The 19668-nt window shown below is 35.2% G+C and overlaps 2 protein-coding genes across 4 annotated transcripts in view; both read right to left on the reverse strand.

The window, feature by feature from the left end:
• Positions 1-1360: 1360 nt before the first annotated feature.
• Positions 1361-2653, reverse strand: LOC134853715 (exosome complex component RRP46-like). Its single transcript, XM_063869715.1, has 2 exons — positions 2316-2653; positions 1361-1835 (listed from the first exon to the last, which is right to left on the reverse strand). The coding sequence occupies exons 1-2, from the start codon at positions 2613-2615 to the stop codon at positions 1416-1418; spliced, it is 720 nt and encodes a 239-aa protein (XP_063725785.1). The 5' UTR covers positions 2616-2653; the 3' UTR covers positions 1361-1415.
• A 2647-nt stretch (positions 2654-5300) lies between these two features.
• The window catches only part of LOC134853717 (bifunctional 3'-phosphoadenosine 5'-phosphosulfate synthase-like), a 41592-nt gene continuing 27224 nt past the window's right edge, over positions 5301-19668 (reverse strand). For 2 of the 3 annotated variants that reach the window (XM_063869717.1, XM_063869719.1), the window contains exons 7-16: positions 18782-18962; positions 15229-15252; positions 13953-14077; positions 11813-11909; positions 11460-11559; positions 8968-9113; positions 8548-8690; positions 8160-8285; positions 7745-7874; positions 5301-6240 (exon numbers count right to left, since the gene is read on the reverse strand). In XM_063869717.1, the coding sequence (XP_063725787.1) occupies positions 6074-6240; positions 7745-7874; positions 8160-8285; positions 8548-8690; positions 8968-9113; positions 11460-11559; positions 11813-11909; positions 13953-14077; positions 15229-15252; positions 18782-18962 (1239 nt within the window). In that variant the 3' untranslated portion in view covers positions 5301-6073. The remainder of the gene's footprint in view (positions 6241-7744; positions 7875-8159; positions 8286-8547; positions 8691-8967; positions 9114-11459; positions 11560-11812; positions 11910-13952; positions 14078-15228; positions 15253-18781; positions 18963-19668) is intronic. The other variant, XM_063869718.1, reaches the window with a different exon arrangement.

Below are 19668 nucleotides of genomic sequence, written 5' to 3' on the forward strand. Positions count from 1 at the left end.
AGCGCTAAAATAAGCTGCATTTTTGCCTATAAAAAAGCGTTAGATAGTTTTCATTCAAATAAATTAATTTTTCTTTGCGTTAAATTTTTAGATAACGAAAGTTATTTGATCGCTTAACTCGCTCAAAATTAAACTAAAACTAAAAAAATTTAAACCAGTTTTTCTCGACACTGGGAAATTTTTAGAACATTTTAAAGGTAGTTCGAATTACGATTGGAAGGGCTTTGATATGATATATCACTCGACCCATTCCGATGATTGTAAGTGGTTCTTGATTTTGCGAGAAAAAAACTAAAACACACCCAAATCCAAAGTTCATTCCTATTTTCAATAGTCGGATTAATAAGTTAAAGAATCAAAACAAAAAAACCGGGAATTTCAAACCGTAAGTGGGTATAAACACCAGATGGCCATTATATTTTACAACAGTCAAATACATAACCACTTGGACACTAAACGAGCAATACCGCTCTTATATAAACGCCAAAACAGAGAACTTATTTTGAAAGTAGGCGGAATATTTATAGCGTCAATGGTTCAATTTATGAACACAAGCTCATCATGTAAATATCATTTTTAATGAAAAATGAAGTCCATTATTTGAAAGCGTATTACATTTGAGCGCATTTCTCATTTCTGAATTCGGAGCTAATAAACTGTCAGATCTCCTACAAACTTGTTGACATTGATGAGTTTTTATTGATGAGAAATGAAACATTTAAATTTATGTCAAAATTCTAACGAAACATTTAATTTATGAAAATTATTTTGACAATTTAGGTTTTCCTTATTCTTCGAAAATGTTAAAATTAGTCAAAAATTGAGGCAACTCTTTTGAAAAAACAGTATTTCTGTGATTATGATTGTTCATTTTTCGAGAAATATATATTGCATGCTTTTTTCGTCAACCAGCCCGGAGGTCTAACCCGGAGGCTAATTGTTTAAGGTTGAACTAGCGTTCACTTAATCAGGATGGGCCCATTAAGCTATCTTGCAAGCCCTCACCTTGAAATTTGCAGCGCATTTGTGATTTGAACCCGCAATCATAAGATTTCTGTGTACCACCACTACCGGATAGGCCACAACTCCATTTACATCAGAAACTTACGAAAAATGAAAATAGAGTTACTTATCATTCCAGCCAAAATTATAATAGTGCCAAAATTGCTGAACTTCTAAGGTCTTTCACCTTTGTCTATCGTTATTTACGATTTTACCAAAATTCAAAAACTGTATGAACAAAAAAAAATGTTGACATGGAAAAATCGATAAAAATAATCGACCGAAAATGTATTTTACAAATGTATTTTATCGACCGAGAACATGGACGATTGATAAACTGAAACTAAAATTTTCAAAACAACTGAGAAAAAAATAAATTAGAGAAAATCAGTCAAGAACAGAAGGTAAATCTATCACAAAATTATTTTTCTCAAACATTGCTTGTAAGCATCAAAAATCTGAGTCACACTCAAATTTGCAATTTCAGTGCAAGTTTCAAATTCAGTTTCAGTCAGTGATCCACTGCAATGCGAGGTCACAACTTGACCTGACAAACTTGAACCCTGACTTGTTTTATTCATCAATGCTAGGGTCACAATTCTCACATTTTCTTTTTTGTCCGAATAACCAATAGTTAGAGGATGTTCTTTTTCTGAAGGGTTTATCTGTTCGACGCCAATTTCGATATCGTCGATTGATTCGCTGCCAGATGGGGTTTTGAGGGTCAAAGAGACTGCAGCGATGGTGTATTTCATAGTGAAACCGGAGTCAATAAGAGCGAGACAAGCTGCGTTTAGACAGCATGCTGCTATTGAACCGAAATCTTGGATAATCTAAAAAAGCTGCCCGTTTTAAAAACTTTTTTGTTGTAGTCTAATTTTCACTTCGAAGTTCATGTGAGTTCATCATGCCCTAACCTATTATGACCTGACAGTTAAACATGAGAAAACATGAGTGGTCCGTTGCTGTTCAAGTAGCACAGAAGGTAGCACAAATAGATCTTAGTTTTTCAATTTTTTCTCGAACTTGTTAGTTTTCCTAAATCTTGTTGTTCACAGCTAAAGTCAAAAATCAGTTTTCCACGGCTCAATTAAAGATTTTCGCACTACGCGCTTGTTTTACTTGTTCCGAATAGGACTAAACAGCAAAATTTTCAAATCAGCCTTTTTTCAACAGAACTTTTCACGACTGCAATTTATTTAATATGATTATTCACTTGACCCTATCTTAATTTATACCTGGTTTCATTTTACTAGGTAAATTTCTGGGTCGAAAGAAAAAAAAACATTTGGGACAAATGAAGCAACACTCACTTGCAATGTCAGCGTAATCGCCAATCTTGGAAACTCCGTCAGAAGCAGCATGCTCAACACTGCATTGTGAACTAGTTTCTCAATTGAGCTCATTTTATCTTTCTCCGCGTAAGTATACGTCAAGTGATAAACTCGGACATCAACTACTAGTTCACGGTAATTCATCTGCATCATTCTGGCTTCGTTTGGCCCGTGGATTCCAGCTAGCACTACTGATTTTCCCATTTGTACTTTGGAAGATCCAGTACAACGTGACAACACACCAAGGTCGCAATTAAATTTCAAATCGTAACTTTCCATATGTATCTCTGGAATTACTGAAGTTGAGTTACACAGTAAACTCAGCTTATTTAAAGAAAACTGGATCAAAACGTAATTTTTTGTTAAGGTAAAAAATCACAAAATAGAAGTCCATTTTAGAAATTGGAAGTGCTTCACATTTTTTGTGACACTTTTGATCCTCCATAATTTAAAATGCGTTGTTTAAAAGAGAAAATGAACTGAACATAAAAATAAATTAAGTGTCAAATCGAAAAAGTCAAATTTAAGCGTCAAAATATTTGAATCACGAACTAAATTACTGTCTTCATTGCCGCTATTGACACTTAAGAAGATGGAGTTTTAAGACCTACAAAAACCTCGACCACAAAAAATGAATTCATGCTTCTAAACCCTCACTGATGTTACAACATTTCTTGCCCCAGCAAAATTCATTCACCACAAAATAGCTCAACAGAAAATTTTACGGAACTTAGTTCGTAATATAAAACAATTATGCTTTATATTCTCATATTGATTAATTGAGTATTTTATGAAGTTTACAGACACTCAGAAGTTAAATGGCCCGACTAACTTTTTTCAATTTTATGAAAAAAAATGTATAAGCATTTCTAATACCTGAACGATACGGTTTCGTAGTATTCCTTGACATTCTATTTAAATTGAGATCTTGTAAGATTTAGCAAGGTTACGGCCAAGCTCTTTTAAAAATTAATTATTTCAAAAACCTAACCAACAGATTTGGAAAAGAGTCAAAGAACGCAAGGAACTAGATAAAAACACTATATTGATTTTCGAAAGAAAATCAACTTTCGAACTTTAAAGAAAACAAGTAGATGGTCTTCAAACTCTCTGACTTTATAGGAAAATTTATGTCTGACACTTTTTTGATGAAATTATCCCATTTTAGAAAACTGGATCATTAGGTAATTTCTTATTTCACTGGAAAGTCTGACAATTAGTTTTTCCTAATTTGGACATTTTCGCTATTCGATAGTGGAGTTTGCATTTTTAACGAAGGAAATGAAATGAACTTAGAAAAAAATCAAAAATCAAACTACGAAAAAGTATATTTAAGCCTGAACAAACTTGAAGACAAAAAACAGCGAAAACCGTCACGACCTATATAAGAAATTGAAATATATTCAACGCGACTCTTAAACAACCAAAAAATCAAGTTCACAATCAATTAAATTAGACATACCCAACAGTCAGTTGGAAAAGATTCAATGAACGCTAACAAACCGACAGAAAACACTTGACTTTCATTTTAAAAAATCTCAACAAAAATAAAAGTGATAAATAGATAAAGCTGGGAGCAGATGAAATTTAACTGCAAATCATATGCAGTAAAAATGAGCACAATTTAATGCGAGTTGGATTGGAAAAATCGACTCCAATAAAACACAATGCTCGCAAGCTGGAGTGTGTGTACGCCATTAATTATTTCATTTTGTTCCGACCTTTTGAAAAATCAGGAGGAACTTTGTATTTGGGTGTTTTAGTTTTTTTCTCTTGGTTTTCCAAACAAAATCAGATACCACAGATAATCATCGGAACGGGTCGAGTGATACTATCATAAAAAGTCGTTTCAGTCGTGCTACGAACGAGCTTAAGAAAATTTCCTATGTCGAGAAAAACCGGTTTCAAATTTTTGAGTTTTGATCTAATTTCGAGCGGGTACAGCGAGCGATCATGCTTATTTATGCTTAATTTAGGCTGTTCACTAGAGCTTATTTATGCTTAATTTTAGTTTTACTCGAGTATATTTAGCTTTTGTAGTTTTATTAACGCCATTTTAAGAATCAAACACTTCGAAACATTTCTGCAAAAAAAGAAATAAAATAAATATTCAATGTTTTTCTTGGGTTTTTCATTCATTTTTCTTCAAACACCGTTGTCCAGTTAGCCTGTTTTAGTATGACTTTCGAATATGGCAAAGTTATTGTAATTTGTCCAGATCCTTTTATCACACCAGGCGTAAAAAACAACAGTAACTTTTGTATTTTTTTGCACTGTAACCAGCTATCCTTGTTTACATTAGAATTGCGTGTGTCTGAGGTCTAAAAAATCTTCAAGCATTCGTTTCCAACTAAAGCCGAGGCTGTTATGTACATTTTTGTATGGCTAATCAATGCAATGTCAAAGAAAGTTTATGGAAACTACATCCGATTTTTCGATTACTAGAATATCAGCCAAAAAATGAAATGCTTCAACTAAAAGCTTTAAAATGTTCGAATCAAGCCTCGATCAAATTAATTTTAAAGACACTAATTTTGAAGGAAAAAAAGTTTGTGTTTTTTAAAACTATGGTCGGAACATTCTTTGCTACTTGTACAAAAACCGGCTATTTTTGTTCTCAGTTACAATCTGTAAACCGGCAATATAATCTGGTGATAGTCAAGAATAGTTCCTCGAACGCCACGCTGGATAATCTACATCAGTGAAAAAACCGAATTAACAAGCAAATTAATCACACGAGTTAGTAATTAATCCGAAAAAATTTAACAAATAATGATTTTTCTACGATTAATGTCAACTGTTTGCCTGCAACAATTAAACTTAAGTGCTACAACTTTTCCTGGAAATCTTTATTAAAGTTTTCAGTAACTCGCGAATTCGAAATGCCTTAGTAATGAAGTCATTTCTGACATATTCGAAATGACTCCGATAACTTCTAAATAGCTTGCTACTTGGGAAAAAAAATTTTGTGGAAGAACTGAGTTGAACTTGTTCAGAGTACATATAAACCAATTTGTATTTCATTTATTAGATTACAAATAAGAAATTTAGGAAATTCAATAGGAATATGCAATTTATGATATTAAAATCCAACTTAAACTCAGCGAATGTTACAAGAACTGTTTCACACAATGTTTGTGCTCATTTGGCTACAATGGAATCTGAAATGGAGAAAGTATTCAACACGTTTTTATTTTACAAAAACTTATATTTGAACACTCAACTTTTTTTTTCAATTTTAGCGAAGGAAATAACAAAGTTTTAATACTTTTAAATATGTGTTAACGTGTTGAAATGTGACAGTAGCTGCTAACCAGAAAAACTATCAATATACTGATAAACAAAAGCCCCATAGAACTAGACCAAAAGTAACTTGAAACCATCAACATATTGAAACCAAATGCGACTTTGTTCATACGAAACACGAAAGTTAGAAGCCAAATGAGAGGCTACATTACAGTGCACAGAGAAAACGGAGAAGTCAAGCAAAAGAAAATACTCATTTTTACTTTTTACTCATGAGAATTGAAAGCATACTTGAAAAGGAAGGACCAAAATTACCACGAGCACCAAATGAATCTTATTTTTTTTCCAAGTTCTTCGTGATGAGTCATAACTACTCCGTGTGTGCTGTGAATAAAATCATTTATTTTACCTCCTTTTGAACAATTTTTTGACAACAAAGTACAATTTCTTTTTTGACCGTTGCTTGAATTTTCCATTTACTCCATGAGCTTCTATAGGGGTGCTGGTGAATCCCCACTTGCGCCAGATACTTCAGCGGCGGCAGCTCCTTCTGCCATTTTCTTCTGGTAGAACTCGGCTAATACTTTCCAAGCAGAATTTGCCATGAATCCATCAGGTGGAAGTTCTCCAGACTTGGCGATGCCCCTCATTTTCGTGCCTACAAACAATGGAAAATTTATAATAATTGTGGTTTCTGCAAATCGCAGAGGATCTATGAAAGGCTATTCAGACTGTCCAAACATAGTCCATTTCTCTCATTTCTCCACACAGAATGAGTTATTTAGTTGAGCATTGCTCTGTTTTGCGACTCAATGTCGTTTTTTGCGTCTAGAACTTTCACGTAGTACCACTGTGGCAGCCAAAACCGGTCAGGCTGTGGTACACCTGAAGCTAGAGGTCAAGTGAGAGCTCATATACCCGAAATGTCATTGCCAAGACAGGGGATCGATTACACGATCTGACTATCACAAATTGAAACTGTTGCAAAACTCTTAACAAGTCTTAAATCCAGGGGCGGATCAAGGATCCATCCACCCCCTGCCGACCCCCTTTGTACTATTTTAAGAAATCCATGGCTGTCGGACACTAAAATTTGTCTGAGGCGCCTTTGGCCCAATACCTACTAATTTTTAGGGGGGAGTGCGCGCCGACAAAACCGCGATTTTTTGGTTAAAACTTTCCCAAAAGTACCTAAAAAGGCTGCTTTTGGCCAGTTTTTTTAATCAAAATTTAGCCGGCGGCGCTGAAATTTTGGCCAAAACGTCTTTTTACTGCTTCAGGAGAGCTCAGAAAATCATTTTGGTCAACTTAAAAAGGTTGACAAAATTTTCGACATTTTTTTAAAAACCCGCCCTCGAGTAAATCCTAGATCCTACCCTGCTTAAATCTGTTTAAAAATCATAAAGTGTCAGGGGCGGATTTAGGGGGGGGGGGGGGGGGGGGGGCCGACGCCCCCTCTCAGGGATTCGACCCCCTGCCGACCCAAAGGGTCCCCCTTTGGTAATTTTTAAGAAATTCATTTTTTGCCGACCGACCCTAAAATTTTTCTAAAGCAGCCTTTTGGCGCCAATATATACTAACTTTTGAGGGGGAGCGCGCGCCAAAAAAACCCGATTTTTGTCACGATTTTTCAAAAAGTGCCTAAAAATGGCTTTTTTGACCTGTTTTTTTTTCAAAAATTTGCCTGCGGCGCAGAAAATTTGGCCAAAACAGGGACTTTTTAGTGCTTTAGAAGAGCTCGAAAAATCAATTTGGTAGGCCTAGAAAAAAAAGTCGTCAAAATTTTCGAAATTTTTTTGAAAATCCGCCCCCCCCCCCCCTCGAAAAAATCCTAGATCCGCCCCTTCAAAGTGTCCCTTGTTTTTAACCCAAGTCTCCCATATATTGTGGTACTATTCGGTTAAAATACAAACTGGATAGAACTGATCCTAACCCTCTGATCCAGTATTAATCTTCAAGTCAGGCAATTTTTAATTATTTGTTTTCAGGCAAAAAATATACAAAAGTTCACGAAATGGTACTTTCGTAAATTTGAAACAGCCTGGAAGAGCACCATTGGATGTATATATCCATTTTCGGGCAGAAGAACTTCATACACTACATCTATCTTCATCCATTGTACATCATAAAACAATCATTCGTTTCTCTGTCTGTTCTCTGACCTGAAATGAAGAGGAAGTCCTCCTTCCTCTCGGGGTCGAAGAAGTCCATCTTGTGCTGTTTCGTGTCGTATGCTGCCACTCTGAACGGCACAATCTCCAAAGAGTTCAGGCCAGGGGCCATTGAGAGTACCTTAAATGAGAGTTCCATTCATCAGCACGAGCTTCTTACTGAGAATAGCTAGTTTAAAAAGATCCTCCGATTGTCTGGTGTAGTTCAAGAACTGTGTCGAAATAAAGTTGGATATGCAAAATTAATAAAATTCTTAGGGAAATTGCAAACTGAGTTAAATAATTGTGATGAATTCGATCAATATCAAGAAGCGCATTCAGTTCAGGGCCTTTTCTGAAACTAATTCATTCTACTTCATGCATTTTAGCAGCTTGTAATTAGAAAGGATAAAAAGTAGTAAAGAACCTTCTTTCCGTGCGTGGCCTCATATATATCCTGCTTGGTGACAGGATGTGCCATGCCTGCGGGATCTCTGCCGACGATGTAGAAATTGGCGCCCGCAATCATTCTCGTTTTGCAATGCCATTGCACCTGAGAAGAACATCTGTAGTATATCATTTTAGCTTCGAGAATTGAAACAAACCAATACGATGATAACACAAAAAGTTGAATGATATAGACCAGGCGGATATCTAGGATTTTTCCCATAACACCATAAAGCCCCCTTTTTATTCTGAAAAAGTCTACACAGCGAGTACTTTTTTGAAAAATTCGATAAACGAATCCAAAAACAACTTCTACGATGCCTCGAATATAGGACCTCAAACTGAGATACAGATGCATATGCACTTACCTCTGTGGGTCCTGCGTACATCATGGGAGAGGGGAAAATAGCCATGACTGTGGATTGAGGATCCAATACTCCCTCTGACAACACTGCTTTGTGCTGTTCCATCCTCACTGGAAGTGGCACGTCATCATCCTTCGTCCAGCCGCCTTCAACAAGTTATATGGTTAGCAACTATACAAGAAGTCAGGACCGAAAACATTCGGGTTGTCACGTACAGCCAAACAGTGTCGTATTAAAAACTAAATTGACGGCTGCAATCTTCATGGCAGATACTACTCAATAAAAATTTCGCTTCTGTTAGCTATAGAACTGACACGTGAACAACTAAAAGTAAGCTTCAATTTTATTTAAAAGCCTTTCATTACTTCTCCCAAAAAAGTTCAATACCCACAATGTTATCAGAAGCACTCAATCAACCCATACCTAGTGGATGGAGGAGGAGAGTGGGGTTCTTGTAGCCCCTCTCGAGGAGTCGCCGTCTGGTGTCCTGCATGAGGAGTGCGTGTCCATTGTGGATCGGGTTCCTTAGTTGGAACGCAAACACAGCATCCGCTCCCAACTCACGGAACCTAAACACCACACTTATAAACTGATCCTTTGAAACGAATGGCCCTAAGCTGACACCATTCAGCAGCTTTATAAGGCATAGGTACAACGAAATAGCAGAAATATCACTGGAATTATTATTTTACAGAGGCGAAGCGGAGCTTCGCACCATTTGCGATACAACACCCGATACAATAAAAAAGCAGGAGTCAAAAATTAACTTTGCACAAAAAGCTTAGTTGATTCTCAACTAAAATAAGTGAGAACAAAAATTACGGAGAAGCCGCTTCTGCAAGAAAAATTCGCGCAACCGCTTCTTTCGATTTTCATCTCAAATTTGATCGGGTAGTTTTTAAAAATTCGCAAAGTTTCTAAAAAATGGTCAGAATTCAAAAACTTGACTGTCCAAAGTCGATAACTTTTTTCTGCCAAACGCAGGTCGTGGCTGGTAAAGAAGAGAAGATTCCCAACATCGCTTTTCTCGATTGAACGCTAACCTGAGAATAGACACGGTAATTGTCGAGTCAAGCAGAAAATTTCTAAAAACGGTCCAATTTTCCAAAACTTACTTAAAGGCCATAGCTATTTTCTTAAAGAAACAGGGCGTAACAAATTATAAGGGTAATTCGGTCGATTAAACTTATGATACCAGATTTGGCAGAATAGTTATCGTGAAAAGTCCAAAAAACGGTCAACAAAAAAATGCCATTTCCGAGAATCATAGCTTTTTGTGTAACAAAATTTGAGATCAGCCGCTTATGCAGAAGAGATTGAAGCAACCTGTAATTTCGATTGAACCCAAAGACCTGAGAAAGGCTAGGTCAACAAACAAAGAATTGACATTTCCGAGAATCATAGCTTTTTGTGTAACAAAATTTAAGATCAGCCGCTTATGCAGAAGAGATTGAAGCAACCTGTAATTTCGATTGAACCCAAAGACCTGAGAAAGGCTAGGTCAACAAACAAAGAATTGACATTTCCGAGAATCATAGCTTTTTGTGTAACACAATTTGGGATTAACCGCTTATGCAGAAGAAATTCACGCAACCTGTATTTACGGTTGAGCCAAAAAAACTCAAATTTGGGAGAGTAGTTCTCGAGAAAAGGCAAAAAGTTTCAAAAAAAGGTCAAAACTGTAGACTTTTCCGAGGGCCATAACTTTTTGTGTCAAAAAAATCGGGCGTTATCCCGTGAGCAAAGGAGCTTCTCACATCCCGTTCTTTCGATTGAACCGAAAATCTCAGATATGAGAGAGCATTTTTTGGTTACATTTATAAAATTTTGAAAAACCGCTCAAAAACTTATTTTCCGAGGACAATAATTTTTTGTGTAAGAAAAATGTGAGTGGTACCGCTAATACAGAGGAGCTTCCCACTACCCATTTATTCAATTGAATCCACAACCTCTGATTTGGGATGGGTTTTCGAGAAAATGAAAAAAATCACAAAAAAATCGGTCAAATATTCCCCCCACAGACCTTTCCGAAGGCTGTAGAAAAAATGGGAAAGCAAAAAAAGACCAGGTGAGTATGCAGGCACGCAATAATATAGGCGGTCCTTCTATGAATACCCCTGTTTTGAAAATCGGTAGCAGGGTTTTTGAGAAAAAAAAACTTATTTTTCCAAAAAGTAAAAATTTTCCAAAGCGCCTGAAAAATAGAAATAAAAACCCGTACACTTTCATAATATCTGTTTTTATCACACAAGAATTCTAGAAAAACAAGCCAAGCAGAACATTTGAAATTCAAATTAGCAACTGGACAAAACTTGCGAAGCGGAAACAAGGCCGACAATCTTTGAGCAGACACCAGTTGAGCCGAAAAAAAACTTGTCATTTAAAATGAACTTTTAGAACTTTCAAATACCCGTGAAACTAGCCTGTAGTAACTAGTACCTAGCCAGTACTTAAATTTGAATTTTCATCAAATTTAGTATGTGAGCTGAAGAGCATGTCAGGTGTAGAGCATTGAACAAGTCAAGTGATTCAACTGATTTTGTTTAACTAGTTGGTAAATAGAAAAAGTCTACATTCCGATTTGATAACGCTTGCTAATCGCAAGCGTAATGATATCCATTTTCGGTGGCTAACTCTAAAATGTTTCTAAAGACGCATTGGGCGCCAATATATAATAATTTCGACCTGTTTTTCAAATTTAGTTAAAGTAGGGTTATTATAGTGTTCTAGGAGTGCTCGGAAAATCAATTTGGTCGACCTAATAAAAAGGTCGAGAAAAAATTTGAATTTTTTTTTGAAAAACCGCCCTTCCCCGAGAGAACCTTAGTGCTGCCCCTGACCACAATTCATAAGCAATCAAAATCTACAGCAGTTTTTATCGGACAATTCAATTTGGGCAGAGTGCAGTTTAATACCTTTCTCTGAGTTCATTGGGAGTAAGCCTGTATTGGTCCAAGCCATCGTTCCACGTGATTCTCTTCAATACTTGAAGATCGCCACCACACAACCACTCGCCTGAAAAAACATCGATATTAAAAATTTACAATGAGAATATTTACAGGCTGCTATAACACTGTTACATGTTCATTTAAATCTCTTTGCATAATTTCAACTACAGGTCGCCGAAACTTAAGCTATTCCTTACAGAAGCAAGACTTAAAATCATGTTCGAAAAGGAGCTACAGAGTAGTTTTTGCAAATACCACTTTTTTGAGATACTTATTCATGACTGCACATATATTTATTATTGCTGCTAATATACAAATACCTGACTCGTTGATCATTTTGATGTAGGGGTGGTCTGGATGGCTGAGTCCGAACTGCCTCGACACTCTCTCCTCCTTACGGTGCTCGAAAAACTCCACCTGGGAACAAAATGCTTCAGAAGTATGACACCCAAAATATAAATTTGAAATTTTGGAGAAAAAAACGCTAGCACATAGGACGTCCAAAATTCTTGTCGCAATCAAGTAATGAAAATTTCGCAACGTTTTTTATTCAAACAAACGTTTTTTTGTGCAATTTACAATTTTGCTTAGCTTCCTTTTAGCATATGAATTCAAATCAAAACTTCGAAAGATGAAAAGCGAAGCTCAGATAATTTAATTCGAGAGTGAACAACTTTCGGATCAATTCGGCAATCTTTTCCTATCCTAAAAGGAATTTTTTTTATAAATTTCGACTTTTCTTTTTCATTTTCAAAATTTGGCGCGATACTAACATAAAATGAACTTCAGTCAGTCAATCGATTGCGTGCTATGAACACATCAACCATCTACTAGCGTTCGCTAACCTCTTTTTGTAGCGACAATTATTTTTTCTCGCAACAATTGCGATACAACGCAAGCATAGCATTGCAAGCTAAGAAATAGCAAATAAAGGAGAAATCACCAAATCAGAAAATATTTTTAAAAACTAATCCTTCAAAGATTAAAAACCTTTATCTTGAATTATGTTCATTTTCAGGAATACACAACTAACAGCAATAAATATCACTTAACGGGCGTACACTAAACCGACAAGTCTTGGATCGATGACCGTTCAGTCGAAAACAAAAAATGTCATAAAAAAATTTCTTTTAAAATAATTTCAACTATTGAGTTAAAAAACTCAAAAATTTTACACCCCACCCTATCCAAAACATTACAAAAACATGGAATTTTTTGCCTTTAAGACGACAATATAAGGTGACTAAGGTGATATAAGGCGAGCCGAAACAAAACATAAGCCAAAAAAAAGCGACAAAGAAATTACAAAAAGGTCGTAAATTAAGTAACAAACGACTAATTGTTATTATCATTTATTTACTTAGCATGTTCCTCTCATTAGGTGGGTGGAAGGCACATTTTTCGAAAGAGCATGAAGAAGTTTAACGAAGCTACAAGAAACACTTTCGGAGATGATTCCATGTCGAAAAGTTTATTTGAAACTTGTTGACTCATAATGACTTGTGTTTTCAACTAAATTACATCTAATAGCTGAGTTCATAATGAACTCATAACTCTGACTCCAAAAAAAATTTTACATTAGACAATTCCATACACTGGATATCAACTTTATTTTATTCGATAGAAGTCGATAAAACAGCAGATAAACGATATTCGGACTATTCAAAACTTCTCAGAAAAAAATCAAATTGATACGTAGCGAAAAAAAAACATAGCCAACTGACAGTTGGAAACGAGTAATCAAAATAATGAACGCAAGTAAACAGAAAAAAAAACACTGTCTTTGTTGAAAAAATGTTCGAACTTCAAAGAAAAAAATATATGCCTTTTAAGCTCTTTGAATTTCTAGAACAATTTATGATAGGCGCTTTTTTGACAAGATCAACCCAACTTGAGAAAACTGGATCAATAGTTATAGTTTTTATTCCGCACATCGCTTTTGGAAAACTAAAAATTAAATTCCACTTTCGAAACTAGAAATCGTTCACGTTTTTTCGCGCCATTTCCACGTTCGTAATTGGAGAGTGCTATTTACGTAACTTTCAGCGCAGATGAATTTCAATTGAACAAAGTGCATATATATACCTAAGTGCATTCATAAATGCATTAATATGTATGAATGCACATCTGTAGTTATTAGAGCACTTCAAGACTTTTTCCTGAAAAAAAAAACAAAAAAATCACCAAGACCTATATAAGAGTCTTCACTACGTTCATTACTCTTAAAAAGGTCCGTCAGCGATTCAAACCCCAGGCATAGCTAGACCAAACGAGAAGGTGCCTCGAAAGTGTCGAGGTTACATAATAAGGCAAGTTCAATTTCGTACAGATTTGTAAAAAAAAATTGTTGATGGGAAAAACCTAGTTCCTGTAGTATACAAGTCACTTGATCTCGCAAATGAAAAGCAGAGCATGCATTAGCCACTCACTCTACATCTGATTACACTGACTGGCTCTCACCTTTCGCATGATAGCCACCACTTCTCCTTTGTGTCTCAGTGCCAGTGCCTCTGCCTCCGACAACCTATCTTTGTCCTCATTACTCACAGGCAACACAATCGGAACAGACTGGTTGATCACGCCGCCTACACAAAATACAGAAACTTCAAACATTGTCTCATTGGCAACTATTGTATGATTATACCCGATGAACAAATTGAACATGTCATTCCTTCACATAAAAACTTAATTCAAATTGAACTCCTGCTATTTCACATGGAATAAAAACTTGGCTTGAGCATTAAGCAAGCTAAAATGCAGGTTTTGAAAACTAAAACATCAATCTAAGAAAGATTTTACTGAGTGACGGACATTGAATAAATGTAAAAGACTATCCATTCAATCATCTCACTGTTATTGGGATAAAATGAGAGCTTTTGAGAGAGCGCATTCATATGTTGATCAGCTAAAACAAACCAAATAAGTAACCAACACATGAAAAAGTTAAAAAGAACATTCGCAAAGGCATGTAAAAATAATAATATCGTTGAGATAACTCAAAATGACACTTTATAACTAAGTGACGCAAATAAGCTGAAGTCAAAAAAAATATAAATAAGTTAATACACGTGTGCTGTTATACTAAAGTTTAAGTACGTGGTGACGCAGTATATTGTAAACGTACTAATTTACGACTTATTACTTCACCTAGTCATTTAACAAATGGTGCCTGGAAAGCTTTTCATTTACCACGCAACTTTGCCTGGTACGCCACGCAACGATTCGCGAAGCTTACCAGGCAATGATGCGTGGTAAATGAAAAAAATTTCCAGGCACCATTTTGTTAAATAACTAGATGAAGTTATAAGTCGTAAATTAGTACCTTTACAATATACTGCGTCACCGCGTACTTAAATTTTAGTTTAACAATAGTTGGTAAGAAATACGTAGCCATTCCATTTGTCAGTATTCGTGAATCGGGTTCGTTGTCAGGTATCATTATCAAAGAATAAATGAAAGATAGTTAACTTGGTTGTAGTTTTCTTGCGTTAACACTAAAGCAAGCCCAATTAATTCAGAATTTCGTGCAACCGATTGCCCTTTTTCATAAATCAACCCTTAACACTGACTGTTGCAGTATTTTTTGAATATTTCTAGATTAACGACATCAAACTACGAAAAGTAAACACAAAACGCTATCTAGCAGCGAACGGACCAAAACTAACAAGCTAAATTTGAAGCTATGCTGATTGATTGAATTTGAGTTAATAACCAAACAAACAGAGCATGCACTTACTTCTGAAATTATCTCCGACACAGTCTAAAAAGAATTCCTAAACCCTATACACATCAATAGAAATGATCTATCTATGAAGGCCGAAAAAAGTTATCATAGATTTTAACATGCGAAAAAGAAGCTAGGAGTTCAAGGTCATCATATTAGAATCAAATAGGGATAGGATAGCCTGTTGCTTTTCAAGTAACACAGAGTGTTCTGATTACCTTAATAAAAGTCGTAGAAAACAGTCAACAGAGTTGGAAAAAGAGGCAATGAACGCAAAACTGAGAAAACTTCGACTTTCGAAACTTGAGAATACTGGATCAATAGGTAAAGCTTTCCACTGGGAAATCTGTAAAGCTTGAACAAGTTGACTTTTTCCAGATGAAAAATAAACTTAAAAAAATCACGAACAATAGAAAAGTCTTCATTAAGTTCATTGACATTCAATCAAAAATTATCAGAACATAGCCAACAGATAGTTTGAAAGGAGTCATGAAAGTAAGGAATTCTTTTCAGGAACGTAAAAAAAATACTTTTGAAAAAACGATTGAATTAAATAAAAAAAGAAAAATGGCCTCAAAGCTCTTTGAAATTCAAGAACAATTTAAGATCGACACTTATTTGATAAAATTAACCTTATTTGAGAAAACTGGATCAAAAGTGTTTTTTTTATTTCGCTTGAAAATCTGATAACTAAAATCCATTTTCCAAATTAGAAGTCGATCACAATTTTTGTGAGCTTTAAATTTTTGCTGTAACCTTGTAGTTGCTTCTAGAATTTTTAATATTTTTCTGCTATTTGTTATTTAACTAACCTTGGCTTCGTAATTTTCTTTTTAGGAAGTGAACACAGACGTGAAGCTGAGCTATGCACCACTTGCGATACAACACAAGGAAAGCATGAAATGTCGCAAAGGATAAGTCGGAAAAAAAACCGAAAACGTCAAAAAACTATGTCTATTAAAATGAATGCGAAACCTATCAAGTGGAACAAGGAAAAAAATAAAACAGCCGAAAAAAAATTCTTGTTATGAAAAACTATAAATTCTATTAAGATTTTTAGCATTTTGTGCGAACCAGATGGGAGCATGAAAATTATGTTTTGCTTGAAATTACTAAAAAATGGGTCACTAAGCGATAAAACATAAGCCAAAATCAATTAGGCCGCAAAAATTAGGCACCAAGGTTAGTTAAATAACAAATAGCAGAAAAAGACTTAAAATTCTAGAAGCAACAACAAGGTAACTTGCTAACAGCAAGAAACAATTCTGCGATGTGGCAAACTAAGCCGACAAAACTTAATCAGACAAACAATAAGCCATCAACTTTTTTGAAACCAAATATTTACCGATTGAAAAAAAAACAGGTCATGTCAGATTCGAACTCAAGACCTTTTCTGTCCCAGGCGTATTCGTTCTCTCTAGACCAAGTGTACTGCAGAGGCAAAAAAAATTGAACTTCTCATGAACTGAACTTTAAATTACCATGTCTAATTTTGACCATTCTGTGAACAAAGTTATTAACGGAAAACAGTCTAGTACTTGATTGCAAAACCCTTGATTGTCGCAAGGGAAAACACCAAAAATCAAACCGCGAAAAAGTAAACTTAAACCTGAACTAGGGCTTTTTCCGGAAAAAAAAACAAACAAAAAATCAATTAGACCTACATAAGAGTATTGTTCATGACTCCTATGTTCATGCCTCCTAAAAAAATGGTTCAGTCTGAAAAAAGGAGTTAGTCCGGTTGTTCTCGGTACTCAGATAAATTTCGGCGGGAACGTTCCTTGAGGCGATCTTTCTTTGAATTGCCTGATTTTGGAAGCAAAAACCCACCATATTCAATATATCCATATCCATGTTTGAATAGTGGGAAAAATGGAAACTTCTATCAATTAATTGTTACAGCCACACAAGGGGAAAAACTTGAATTTGAGTTTTTTAATCAGGTAATTAAGGTCCCACAGAGATATTGTGTGGTATTATTTAGTTTTTCGTTTACTGTGCTATGAGTTTTAAGCTAAAACCCCTTCAGTCAAAATAAGATTTTGAGCAACAGCCAACAGGCAGTTGGAAAAGTCAATGAATGCAAGAAAAAAGAATACTGACTTAACTTCGCATCGCTTGAGATGCAAAAATTAATGACTATGATTACCAGCAAATGAAAAGACAAATCAAAAAATGAAGACGTCAAAAAAAGTTATTATAGACATTTGAATTTAGAAAAATTACTGGATTAAAATAACCTGCACCATTCGAAACTTCAAAAAAGAGCTTTCAAAATGCTTTAAAAAACCAAACCTTTCAGCGGGACCTAAGCCAACAAAAATTAGCAGACACGAAAGCCTAAAACAGTCGAAATATTTCAATTTACACAAAAAAAAACAGTTCCCGACTTGAATCGAGCTTCTGCGACTTGTCATCTCAAACATGAGAACACAGAACACTCCTTGAATTAATAAAGAAAACAAATACCAAAAAAATTTGTAAACAACATGAACAAAATCAAAAAAAAATAGGCAAAATTTCTTGGAACTCAATTACTTGCACACAAATTTGAGTAAAAATGTCTAAGTTTTAGGCAAATTTTGTACTAAGTCAAATGTTGAAATTAAGTCGACAAGAAATCTGCAAACAGAAGTCCGACAAAGATTTTTTGACGCGCGGACAGTTGTCCACTAACAAAAAAAAAACAGTTCCTGGCCGGATTCGAATCATTGACCTTTGTCTTTATAGACAGGTGCGTAACCTCTTCGCCAAATTCTGGAATTACAATCTGACTTTTGATTTCATATGAACCAAAAGTAAAATGATTCATGTGATTCTGTTAAACTAGTGGTTAACGCCAAAAAAGTATATATTTCATAACGATTGCTTATCGCAAGCGTAATAAAATTAACCCGACTTGAAAAAACTTGTTCAAAAGGTAAACTTTTATTCCGCTGGGAAATCTAAAAATTAAATTCCTTTTTGGAAATTAAAAGTCGATCACGTTTTTCCAACCTTTAAATTTTTGCTGTTTGATAGTGGAATTTGCCTTCCTTTTAAAGGAAATGTAGTGAACTTAAAATAATCGAAAGTCATACCGCAAAATAAAATGAGCGTGAGCAAATTCTGAAAAAAAAACAATATAAAAAACCATGACCTATATAAGAGTATTCACTAAGTTCATGACTCATACAAAGGGCAATTGCTCTGCTGAGAAATACCCAATTGAAAACCTCTCAAATTACAGCAAGCTACTTCAGACTAATTTTGTGATCGGGTGATAATTCATCTGATTGACTAACTTCAATATAGTTTTTTCAATAGTAGCTCTCTTTTTTTTATAAGTTCTAAGGCTTAATTTCAATCCCTCTCAAGGTCCAAAAAATAACAAACAATGCTATTTGCAAAGGGTATACTTGTGCATCTACACCAAGGGTTACAACCATAACCGGATAATCTTCTAATATTCGATATGCGGTCACTGAGACCTCAAAAATCAATTTCTGATGTTCCGTTGAACTTAATAAACTGATGTTCAATTTTACACCGTTGCTCATTTTACCACCGACTTAAATGAACTAACCATCAACTAGACATCCGAAATGGAGCGACTGCAGGTACTCCCTCTCTCTCATGAAGCCATACAGAGGTGTGGCCCAACCCTCTCCCAAAACTTGCACCCATTGGAGATCCAGAGTGGTGATGTCGACTGTTGGTAGCGATTTGGCCTCTTCAGTCAGAGCGGGTATTTCCTCTGGGCTGACCTATACACAAGAATGGATCAGTTGCTGAATTGATTTAAAATAGGCACCACAATATTGCACAATATTTCGAACAACTTTCACAAACCACATTTATGAAAGCTTATTTCGGCCTCTCTCCTTATGGCACCAAATACTTACTAACCTCTATACAAAAAAACTTATTCAAGGTTTGAGGACATACGATTTTCAAACGAAGTAACTAATTCGGCCTTTGCAATAAAGGAATGGTTTTCAAAACACTTATTTGATATATTCACACATAACTTTATCACAAACATAGCATTTTGAGCTAGCAGACAGAAAATGGAAGGAAAGCAAATAAGTCGAAAAAAAATTTCGCGAAATTACAACTAAACAAAATTCAAAATTTTGTCTGAAATGATTTTCAATTTGATCAGAAAACGTCAAGAAACACATTCAACGTTGTTAAATAGTTATACAGAAATAATTATCGCGCGGTAACTATTTCGACAAGTTTTCGGGAAAAAAAATCCCGTTGAGCTGAAAACAAAATTGTTGTTACGAAAAAGATTCGGAAGTTCAAACAAAGGAGAAAAAACTAGTTTTCCCTTAAAACAACGCAAAACAAGCCAATGAAACATTAGCCGGAACAATTGAGTTCAAATAAAGCTTTCAAGCAAAATACCTTTCGTCAATTTTTCCCTCGAGAGAAAAACGTGATAACGCTTAAGTTATATCAAGTAAA

Source organism: Symsagittifera roscoffensis, chromosome 8 (assembly GCF_963678635.1).
Source record: "Symsagittifera roscoffensis chromosome 8, txSymRosc1.1, whole genome shotgun sequence".
NCBI classification, from domain to species: domain Eukaryota; kingdom Metazoa; phylum Xenacoelomorpha; order Acoela; family Convolutidae; genus Symsagittifera; species Symsagittifera roscoffensis.

What these genes read in the sequence shown, in the direction of transcription:
- LOC134853715 (XM_063869715.1), bottom strand. Translation starts at nt 2,615, where the DNA reads ATGGAAAGTTACGATTTGAAATTTAATTGCGACCTTGGTGTGTTGTCA. An exon ending in CGATTACGCTGACATTGCAA is followed by an intron (nt 1,836 to 2,315) that starts GTGAGTGTTGCT and finishes CAGCTTTTTTAG; the next exon opens with ATTATCCAAGATTTCGGTTC.